The sequence below is a fragment of the Grus americana genome, chromosome 3, assembly GCF_028858705.1.
Source record: "Grus americana isolate bGruAme1 chromosome 3, bGruAme1.mat, whole genome shotgun sequence".
In the NCBI taxonomy this organism is placed as follows: domain Eukaryota; kingdom Metazoa; phylum Chordata; class Aves; order Gruiformes; family Gruidae; genus Grus; species Grus americana.
The window spans coordinates 64,822,522-64,834,636 of NC_072854.1; the positions used below are offsets into that span (position 1 = coordinate 64,822,522).

A 12,115-nucleotide genomic window follows, 5' to 3' on the forward strand; every position below is an offset into this window, starting at 1 on the left:
ACTGCAATCACTTCTAAAATTATAATTTCTTAGAAAAAACAACACTGAGAAAAACAAAAAAACAGCATTGCGGACAGGAGCCATACCAATTCAGCTATTACTATTTGCCAACTTCCTATTTCTTCTCCAGCCTTTTACTAGGTGTGATGGCTTCAAATGCCCTTTTACCCAATGCAAAGGGATCAATACAAACAGTAACAGGGAAGAAAACCTCAATCCCCCAAAATTTAAATTTCTCTTTCTTGGTCACTTTAGAATGTGCCTGAAGTGAGAATGTCACTTTATGTGACTGCTTCAACCCATGGGGTTTCACACTGTGTTATGGAACACTGCCACATTATGAATTTACACTTAAGTTGAATTAGTCGTGTCTGGCTCTATTTGGCGTCCTTCAGACCAAGGTCCCCACTCCAATCCCCTCCAATTTTCATAGAATATTCCCTTCTAAACACAGATCTTCAGTTGCACTAGCCAACTCTGCTATTCTACTAAATCCTTCACTTTATAGCCTTCACTGTCTCAGTAAGGAAGGGATCTTATTTTTTTGTTGGCAGAAATTACTGACCATGAAGCAAGTTATCACCTTAACCAGCACTGCAGAAACATTCCTTTCTTCCTCCTCTCTTGTAATGGGACTAAAAACATAAGAAGAGCTGTACTGCATCAGTTCAGAGCTCTAAAAGCCTGCCTAGTGTCTGCCTTATAACAACGGCCAATCAATGATATACAGGTGAAATTATATCAGAGGGTGCATACAGTGGATAACTTCCCCTGAATATTCTCTCACCATTGGATGGACTCCTCCTCCCCTCAAGAATTTACCCAGTTGCTTTCTGAACCCATGTAAACTTTCAGCACCCACAATTCCCGCAGCAATTGCACAGTGTATGTGGTGAGTACCCTCTTTTGTCTGTTCAGAGTTTCTGTACTCACTTCCATGTGCTTTGCCATTTTATGCTTTGAACTGCTGCTTCAAGTCAGTAAATTGAGCAGTATTTAAAAAAAAACCAAAAAACAGTGAAGTCAGATAAAATGCATGTGCTGATTGCAAGAGCCCCCCGTGCGATTGCAGCAGAGTGGCCGGGAGGCCAGCTGAGGGCACCACCACCTAGAAGGATCTCCAGTTCTGCCTGAGCCCATGCCTCAGGGCTCTCTGGCGTTCCCACCTCCCAACTGGAGTGCCTAACTGCTTTAGCCCCTCTTAACACCAAGCAAAATTTTGGATTAGACCCCCTCAAGCCAATACAGTTAATACCTTTGTTTTCACTTAAGATATTAAACAGTCTCTTGCAGATATTGAAGAGACAATTAACAGTTTGGCTGAGTACAGTGGCAAAAATATACTTTTTTCCCCGTGAATAAGCAAAATAAATGTTTTTGCACGCAAAGCTTAACAGATTGTGTCAAGGCGAAGTTCATAAGCCAAATGACGGGACCTGGGGAAACATACCGTGAGTTTTTGGCACACAAACATTTTCACAGGTGGAATAAAGACATGATATACTGCATGCCTGGAGCAAGTACTCTCTGTAGCTCACATTCATCATTTAAGAAAAATACATTACTCCAAATTAGTAAAGGTTTTCCTTGGCTAACTAAAAACCAATGATGCAGCCAATTAATTAAAACACAATGTTCGTTGGAGGAGGAGTTTCAAAGGAGGCAAATGTTAATAGACAGAAAGGAATTAAAAATTTCAATGAACCAAGTAAATAGAGGCTACTGGACTGCAGACAAAAAGGAGTAATAAGGAAAAATAAAGGAAACAAACCTGGCATGGCATTGAGCAGTTGGGGTTTTTAATTTATTTTTTTTAAAACAGAAAACAGAAGCAGGCTAGGAGCAGAATAAGATTGCATATATGCTAAACACTACAAGTAACATCAAGCTGCAGATATGGCAGCTGGATGGTCCCACTCGTGGGCAAGGTACCTTGTTACTCCAGGGAACCAAGTTACAGCAGGCGCTAATGCAAGACTGAGAGATGCAGTCTAACAGACTAGACTGTTGAGTGAGACAAAAAGAAACAAAGAGAATGAGTGATAAAAAGGGAAAGAAAAAAGAATGAGAAAAAAACACACAGAAGACAAATACATTTAATATACACAATGTATATATTTCAGAATATAAGCGAAACCAGAATTTGAAAGCAACATCTCAATATATCTTTGACACCGGGAAAACAGAGCAATACTGAAGGACAGGAATAGCTCAGCTCCCAGGTTGCATCACCAACAGTGGTATGTGAGAAACTGGTCACAGTACTGAGATGTAAAATCCAGATAAACCAATTTAATCTCCAACAAACACAATTAGTATCAGTATTGCGGTGGAGCTTGGCCTGTGCTCCATTAATGTAACTTTTAAGAATCAACATTAAGAGTAAAAGGCTAGTTGCAAGAACTTCATTCTGTATCAGCTACCACCCATAGACTTCAGCTTTCTGTGTTTTCTAATTTTATTTGCTTGTCTTTGAGTTGGGCTAACTGCTTATCCCTAGCAGTTTTCCTTTGGAATAGCAAATGTTCTGCTTATCTTAGACATTTTCTAAGACTCCCGCTGAACCATGTGCTTTGTGGTATGAATATTACCCTCTGGTGACAGACACCCACCTCCACAAAACCTGAGATTGTTTGTGGAACGAGGTATCCTCTTGCATCACCTACCCATGGTTTCATATTATGTCTCCAGCAAAGACAGACAAGCAGAATATCCGGTTATATTTTTTTAAAAGAGCACATTAAAAAGAGTAGGGAAAGATGGTTTTCTTTGTGAAATCACCATGCAGCAAAACAGTTTTTCCACAAGTTGGCAATTATGTCAACTTAGAAGCAAATTTCCAAACAGTAAATAGCTATTCATCCATCCTTATTCTCCTGTTCTCAAATTTCAACTATTAAGTACTCCATGTACAGAATTTAAATGTTGGCTTTTTTGCTTTGAATAGACAACAAAGCTACAAAGCTTTCATCAGGTGGTAAGGAGTTCACATTTTGAATCACAGGATTTTGGTGACCCCAGTTCCACACTGTTACTGAAGAACTCTTCTGACAGCTGAAATATGACTTGCTCAAGGCATAAGACTTATTAGAATTACTTGGCACTTTACCAGTGGGATTACAATTCAAGTTCAGAGATCTGTTGTGGTAAGTGTTCATTTAAAAAGAGAGTAGAATTTTAGGCCATTACAAAAAAAAGCCAATTAAACAAAGATACTGGTCAAAGGACTCCACAAAACACTGAGTTGCACAATATGAAGGGAGAATCATGCTACAGTTTACAAGGAATTAATGTCTTTCTGAGCTGCAAATAAGAGCGGCAGGGTTAAGGTTAAGGTACTGAGATAATCAGCAACATCCCAGGCTGTCAATTTGGCAACTTTCTCCACAGCTCTGAATCATCCTTTCGGCTAAAAATATTTAAAGGAAACTAGTCCAGTTTGAAATGGAAGTGCTATCCTACCCTTGAAGCATAATTACTTGCATGATTTTTTTCAGAATGCACAGAAACTGTTAGTAAAGCATTATGTTAACACTCAAAAACACCCTTAACCAAGATAAGGATGACAGCTCTTAGTCTCTAAGAGGCCTCACCCATGCTTATATGCTCTCATTCAAATTGTTAAAGCAAAGTGTTTATATATTTTTTAAATGTTACATTAGTTTGACAAGTGCAGATGGACATATGCTGCACAGCATTGGCTAAGACCAGTTGATAACATATAGGTATGCATATATATGCAGTACATTAATAGCAATAAACAATGTGTTAATACTTTCCCCAGTGGAAATCATAATTCCACTGATTTCAGCAAGGTTTTGCAAATTATCATTATAATGCATTCCACAGTATGAATGTGCTTTACATTCTCTGCTCACTGCCAGTACATACCACACACAGCTAAACAAGATGCTCCAACATTCCCTGCCAATACACAGATACAATGCTATCACCACCTGGATGAGAGACTGTACACATTCCATGACACCTTTTATTAAGTGATTGAAAACCATGGAGGATAGAACTGAAAACACTGTACCCTTTAAAGTGATTTCTCAGAATTTGCACACTTTGTATAGACAGTTATTTGGTCCGTGCTACAGAGGCACATATGGTTTAGTAACGATTCAAAGAAATTAAACTGTATTACAATTAAGGATATCCTCCCACTCTCTGAGCAACAGCTTGTGGCAAAGTATTCTAGAATTATCTATCTTGAAAATCCCAGGAGCTCCAGCATTTCAGGTTTGGACAGCCAGGCTTCAGTGCATCTTGCTGTCCACCCCGGCAATAATGTCCTTTCGCGCAGCACCAAAGTTAGCTTCTCTTTCAGAGCCCACAGGCAGAACAGGGTAAGGTAATGACCGAGAGGCAAAATTTCTTTTCTTCTTCAGAATGCTAATGCAACCCTACTAGTTCTGTAATTGAAGCGAATATAAATTGATGTATATATAACAATGTGTCTTGACAACTCACTCACTTAGGATTTTAGCTCAACTGTCCCTTCTCTTTCTCTCTTTGTTTAATTCATTTCTAGATTCTAAGCTAAGCCTACCTGGAGTTGAGATGTGGGCATACAAAGATGAAAACCATGAAGCAAACTGAAAGCAAGCTGGGAAACCCAACTTAGAGGGCAATCGTTCATTCTTCTGGATGCCTTTACACAAACAGTTGTGATGCAGGAGGACAAAGCTGCGTAACTGCCCATATTAGCAATTCAAAGCGTGCATGTGTAGCTGCTTCAATGGGAGTTCACTGCTGGCTGGCTAATAGTTCTTCCTGCTACTTGAATGTAAACACTTGGCAGGTTCCAGACAGGCACCCTTGCTGGGGTCTTCCCTCCAGAACTTTACCAAACTCCTCCTGGCATTCACATCTTTATTGCACCAGTGGGAACTTTATATAAATGCATAAGTAGAACTGGGATTTTTAAGAGACTATGGAAGTCAGATGACCTAATCTCACTGTAATTCAAAGGAATATGCATCTTTACAATCTTCTAAAAATCCTACCTTATTTGAACAATGTTATAGCAGGCAATTAAACTGCACCAGGCATGTATTCTTTCCAGCACTTTGCCCCCCACCATTACCTTTTGTTCAATTTCTTCATAATCATCCTGGTAACTTCCACAGATTGCACTGGAGGATGAGGAGAAGGTGGGGCCCTGAGAGTAATACTGCGAGCTCCGGTACCCATCCCGCCGCAGCTTGTCACACTCTGCCAAAAGAGAGAGAAAGAGGAGATTAATTCATGACAACAGCCATTACTGTTTGCACTTAGTTTACAGCGCACTTACAAAAGTACACAGTATTTTCCCCAAACTGTTTACCATGCATTAGCATTGTCTGTTCCAGGTAACAGAAGCCAAAGGTGCATTTCTTGTATTTCTATCTATCTTTTCCCCTCCCTCACGTGTATTACATACATATGCCCACATATAGTGTATATACACATGGCTTTTACTCAACCTAGAGATGGCAAGAGCTTTGGAAAGAAGGGGGAAATGGATTTACTTATTTATTTAAGTAAGGCCTGGCTCAGTGTCTTGACAGATGGCAGCATCTTGCAGGATGGGAGACGGAAGCATGTGAGTAACACCGGGGGTCTCATTTGCCAGGCCGGTAGACAGCCATTATGCGCCTTACACTTGAAATGATTATGTTGCTCCACTACTCATGCACCATCTGCTAAATAACTTTGGCACTGACCACTTGTCTTGTCTTCCTGCCTGTGGAAGAGACCATTTATTGTGATTTTGGAGAGAGGAATGCAAATCACGGGGATCTCAAAATCTCATGTTGCTGCAGAGCACGTGTAGTTTAATACTGAAGACTTTTCAAAGTTCAGAGAGAATTCAGAGCAAACATGCACCCCCACTCAAAATGGCCAAAATGGTCAGCATCTCATCCCCCCACACCCAAGTCTTCCACAATCATCTTCCCACCTCCTAATTGATATTCAGTGTGATTGTGCTAAAGAATGACAGACGCCAGAGCATAAGGAAAAATTAAACGTTCAAGATGCGGCAACCAAACTCATCAGCCGAGTCAAACTGTTAGCTTTACATTTCCAGAGACAGATATCTGAATCTGTTGAAAGATGAGGAAAGCAAAAATAAAATTAAGTATTTAGTACATTTCTGTCTAAGGAACTGAAATTTCTGCACAATACACAGCCATTGTCACAACACAAAGTGCTTTTAGCATCACTTGCTGGAGAAAGACTTTCCGTGATTGTACCACCTGTCTCCCTATCTTGATCTCTTTAATACCCCTTAAAATGGAAAACATGCAATGTTTATACTGAGGGCAAGATTTTACAGAGGCTTTTGCCTGGCAAATGATGAAGTGGAGTAACAATTTGCAATTCCCACATACATCTCCTTTGTTGTACTCAGATGCTTCTGAGAGTGAGGTCTGGAGGACTCCATGCTGACAGGTTTACCAGCCTAGAGCAACCACAGCTCTAGGAGGATTTAATCTGCATGGGATCCCCTGCACATGCACGTCAAGAAGGCAAGCTTATAATTTGACAGCTAGCCATTTCCATCAAAGCCAGACGTATGTCCTGACCTATCACGTGTTTCTGTATGGGGTCAAAAAGGGCAATTTGACATTAACGTGTCACTTCTCTCTCAGTTCAAGGACCAGGGGTGGTGTGGTAGGTTTGGAGATCCAGATCAATTGCTACATCTCAGGAACAGAGGGTCGGTAACCCCGTTTACCTGTTTGGCCCACGTGAGCATGCTGACACTGCACGCATCTGGCAAACAGCTGCTGCACTTCAGGAGGCGGGGAGGGTGAAAAATGACTGCCAGCAACCACAGTAAAACAAATTCCTCCACCGCCCTTCCAAATCTGGCACTGCATCCAGGCAGATCCAGCACATAACGCTCACAAATGTGAGCACCCTGATGGGCTGTCGATCTGACCTACAAATCAACAGCGATGAGCAGGCTGAAGCCCAAGGACTTGCATCAACTTGTAGCATGGGTTAACACGCTAAGCTGTCAACTTGGGCACTGCAAGTTTTACCTTCAGATCAGTCGCTAATCACCACAAACAAACATAAAGACAACCTAAAAGGTGGGTAAGAATGCAGTTATTTTTCCTCCTGTTCTTGGGATAAGGCCCAGGGTCCTGGCTGGCCACTTCTGTGACTCTCCAACATCAGGCATCACAGCCTGCCCCAAGGGCGACGGCCCCTCATGGAGCATGATAGATGTAACCTCTGATATTAATTGCTTGACCTTATTTATTCTCCTTACCAAGGAGATTAAGATGATGAATAGTGCACTTCATGAAGTGCAGAAGAACTCCAAAAACTTAAGGAAGTCAACACTGAAAGTCTCAAGTCCACCACAAGTTCAGTGGACTGACAATAAAAATCTGGCAGTTTATTGAGCTTGAAACCTCCATTTTTCCACAAGACAGGATCTATGTAACACCAGAAGCTATTGCAGTGACATTGCTGAAGAAGTCAAGAGAATTGCTACAAACTGCCAAGTGAACCACACCAACAAAAAGATGATTTGTCCCCAAGAACAGCTTTTCTATTTAGTACTGTCACTGTACATTTCACAGCACAGCAGGAAACACACACTGTGGATGGCACCCGAGGCCAACAAACCTCAGCAGAGGTTTTAGGCAGATATCTTCTACTTCACATTGCAACAGCCCAGAAGTGCAACACAAGGTCAATCACTGCATCTGACTGAAGCTACTGTCGCTGCCAGATCAAGGGTGGCACCTTCTGTTTAAAAACTGTTCCAGCTGGAGGCATCCCCCCACATCTCATCACTATTATTAAAGGTGCACATGGTCTTCTGTAAGCAATCAGGTTTGTATTTTTCAGATAAAAGGTTTTTATTTATGTAAAAAATACTGATGAAGCAGCTAGAAATACTCACTCTAGAAAAGACTCCAGACATGTTCCCTTTTTCCCAGAGGAGCAATACCTTGTCCTGTTCGCATAACCCCAAACAGAGAAGAACACTATACACAGAGTTAAGTGAAAAAGTTCTTACAGTTATGCATGTCATTTCAGAGCTGTCTGCACTGAAGCTGACTAAGTAACAGAAGAATACAGCCAGTTCCAGTTACTAAAAATCTTCAGTTTTAAGAATGTGACAGTAAGTTAGTGCTAGCTGAGCCAGGGACATACATATTCTTGGTTGGACCCAGTGACAGGGCTGCCATTACCCACATTATCCAATATACAAAATCATGCACAATCTTTCCAGATTTCTGCCGAAGAACTGCCAGGGCAAACCCCAGGCGACTGCATCAGGCAGGACACAAACACCCGTTCCTGAGGACGTGCCTGCCACTTCACCTCTGCAGCACATGCACAGCAAGCTCAAAGTTGTAATCTTGCATGTATCTGATCTGAACCATGTAATAATATTTTTGTGCTCCAGATGAACTGGTTTTGTTTACACCAAGATGGGCCATTCGCCCAGGAGGACCAGGAAAGAGCCACTGCCTTGGCAAAGGTGATTGGTGGCTGCACTGGGTGGTGCCACGGCACGAAGGCTGGAACTACCTCCTCTTCATCCCCCGACTGCTTCTGGGGCTGAGTGCACAGGGGTGCTGCTCGTCATCTGCTGCTGCCCTGCAAGTGCTTTTCTGGCTAGGTAAAACCATAGATTAGTTCTTGGCCTTCTCCCTCTATACTAGCGATACATTAAATTTCAAAATCTCCTCTGTATTATAAATGTTGCTTAAAAATTACTGTAGTCAGATTATATTATAATATAATTTATCCCCACTTATGTGGTACAAGTTAAACCCTTCCTAGGGAAATTTTGCCTTAAGTTGAATTTTGCTATTCACAGGGTGGCTTTAGTTAAGTGTGAAGAAAATGTGTGGGAAATGTGGTCAAAACCCTTTTAAAGGCCCCCTCCTCACTTCCACAGTTATTAGAACAGGGTAAATGTGACGTTCAGGAGATGCACGACGGAAGAAAAGGCATTAAAGCTGTCAGTGCCCGACACCATTATGTTCAAGTCGCTGCCATATACCCAACCACTCGTACGTCTGCTCAGGATTGCACTTTGGCAGGGTTTGCTAAATCCCGCATCAGGCAGAAGCATGCTGGGGACGTACTTCTCACCGACAGCAGGTGAGCGCATCACCCTGCTCTGCTCTCTTCCCTCCTGCTGAATAAGCGGGGGAACGCGCGGGTACCAGCAGCACCACGCCGAGAGCGAGGGCTCAACCGAGCCGAGCGTGGTTCTGCACCAGAGTTTTGAGCCACAGGCACTGAATTTTCAGCACTGCTGTGAATAACTTGACCTCTCCCTGTAAAACCTTATGGCCCCTGTGACACGCAGTCAGACCAAGTGTATGAAAATACCTCCAAGGCCTCTCAGCCCACATCTCCTCTCCATTTTATACAAGGAACTCGCACGTAACTGCATTTGACCCTGAGCTGGTAACACGCAGTAACAAATCTCGCACGCAGAGGCAATTTACTGCTTTTCCAACAACTCGAAACCATATTCTTACATGATAATTTGAACCACAAATCACCGGAGTGAACAGAAGGCACAGCACTGATACCTCAGTAATTCATTTGACATGCTTTTATCATGGAAAACCAGGATTAACATTTACCTCGTCTGCTTAGTCAGACCTACACACCGCACTGCCCCGCGACAGAAGGAAGGCTGGGTTTGCTGGGAGGGGACTGGATGCTTTGGCTCCTTCCCTCTCATTTAATAGATTTTTAGTAACATTTTGTGCCTGCCGAGCTTCCTACCACTAAAACTAGTCGTAGTATCTTGAAAGTTTATATGAAGGAAAACGCATTGCCCTGCCAGCAGCAGACCTGGTCAGAGGGAGATGGATTCACATTTGTTTTCAGAAGTTTTCCACAATTTTTTTTTTTTTTTGGTAATTGTAAAAGGAACAGTGCAAGACTATCATTTTTCACAGGTTCCTTCATAAAACTGTTCTTTTGCCTGCCGGGTTTGGGGCACCCCGTATCGACCTGGCTGCAGGGAGAAAGGCTCCAGGTGCTGCAGCCCACCGCAGCCTGGGATGTGTCCCCAGGGTGCGGCCCCAGCCGCAGAGCTGCAGCTTTCTGCCACCACCCTGGACCAGCCTGCCCTCCACGCCTCAGGCCTGAACGTGCAGCCATCACTCACTAAATTAGCCCTAACGAGATTACTCATGTAAGTAAACACTGCTCATGTGACCATCACAGGATCAGGCCTTAAGCTCTGTAGCTGTCTACATCCACACGTACACATTCAGACACACTCAGAAGCATGTATTAAAGAGTTCAACACATATATATAAAGCCCTTTTCTGTGGTTCTAAATATTTATTAGTAACCAGTAAAGACACCGGTAAAATAATTGAACTACCACGATATTCACAAGTACACACTTAGAAACTTAGCATCAAGGTTATTCAGACATCTAAATAGCTCCGACTTGCTTGGCATAACTAGCCACCCCACCAGAAGGGTCGAGCAATGAAAGACAGAAAGATAATGTCCCAGAAACATCTGAATTTGCCTCGTATCCAAAAACACCACCTGGAACTTGAGACCAATTGCTAAAACCTGAAAAGGACCAGGGGCAGCCTCCCGGAGGAGCAGAGCTGCCCAAAGCTGCCGGAACAGAAACTCCCCGGTGGGGAGGGAGAAAGGGGAAAGACCAGCACACGCTTCGGCTGCCTGTGCACCATCCCCTGTCGTCTCCTTGTCAGCGAGAAGGGACAAGCGACGAGCTGACAGCTGCATCTGCATGCCTGAAAAATTATCTCCGCTAAAGTCAGGGTGACTTCTTGGCAGAGCCCTTCATGTTGTAACTTGTATTTTGTAGAGTGGGATTTTTTTTCTTTTTTTTTTTTTTTTTGTACTAGAGAGAGGCTATTAACTGCAAGAGTCAGCTAAACTGTCAACTACAGAAATAAATCTGCTGACTAGTATATTAAAACACATTTATCCATTCACTGCACATATCACTGGAAAGCCACTCTACTCCCTGAGGTCAGAAATCTCTTTTTTTTTAAATCTTCAGACATTGTAGCCAACCTCTTCTGTAAATACCCGCAAACCATGTTCCTCCCTAAGTCACAACGACAGACACTGTCTTATAAGTAGCTTTTAAAAACTTCACCTAAAACCAGACAGACTGTAGTCCAATATACATTTGTCTTGTAAAAGCAAACTCTTAACAATGACCCATTACTTTATAGGCCACACTGCACTTTAAAAATCAAAATATGTACTATATCACTGCTTTTTGTTTTAAAAGAACGTTCTGCTTCAAAGCTGATAAATAACTGCATATCATTTTTATTTACTTCATGCATGTTTTGAATTTGTTTTTCCAGACAACTAAGACCCCCTGGGCTTTTGACAGAAAGGCATGTATGTCAGAAGACCTGGATCCTGACCTGGCATTGCTGCATCCGAGCAAATCACTTTGGGTTAGATCCAGCCAAAAACTTCCATCTACAGACAGACACAATCTAAATTTCACATATGCGCCTCCTAAATTCAGAGCTCAAGCGGGTATCTATACTCTGGCTGCAGCACGCGAGTACACAGCGAGGCACCTCAGGATAAAGCCAACTAAGGAAGAACCTGAGGTGCCTTAACTGGTCCTTGCTGCACCAGTAATTACTAACGCTGGGTCCAATGCTACAAGCATCCCTCTCATGAGGGGCAGGAGAATGTAACAGGGATTTCAACATCTTTACTTCTGAGGATGATGTGCTTTTCATCCAACAGTGCTGAAGGATTTTTCACGTAGATGCAAATTTAAATTCTTTAAGGATGAGGTGAGCACAGGCTAAATCTCCCAACTTCCTTACAGCGTGCTCTGAACACTAGGCAAAAAGGTTGCCACCTGAAACATAACAGCAAGAGTTATGTTTTGTTTGGGACTGGTCATATTGGTGCATAGCGAGACATGCTCTGAGCACATCTACCGAACTGGGACCTCTTCAACGGGCACAGCTGCCTCTCTGCCTGCTTGCAGCGCCGCAGTAAGATGTGGGTGAGACCAAGGTAACTCTGGAGTACGCAGTTAACTGGGGAATTTCAGAGAGGTAACTTTTCAAGACAAAGAGCTTGTTGAGAATGATTATGCCTG

At 42.6% G+C, this 12,115-nt stretch overlaps 1 protein-coding gene across 15 annotated transcripts in view; it reads right to left on the minus strand.

Moving 5' to 3' along the window:
* NHSL1 (NHS like 1) overlaps positions 1 to 12,115 on the minus strand; it is a 185,025-nt gene that overhangs the window by 29,437 nt on the left and 143,473 nt on the right. For all 15 annotated transcript variants that reach the window (XM_054821329.1, XM_054821342.1, XM_054821330.1 and 12 more), the window contains one exon: positions 5,093 to 5,220. In XM_054821329.1, coding sequence (XP_054677304.1) covers positions 5,093 to 5,220 — 128 coding nt within the window. The remainder of the gene's footprint in view (positions 1 to 5,092; positions 5,221 to 12,115) is intronic.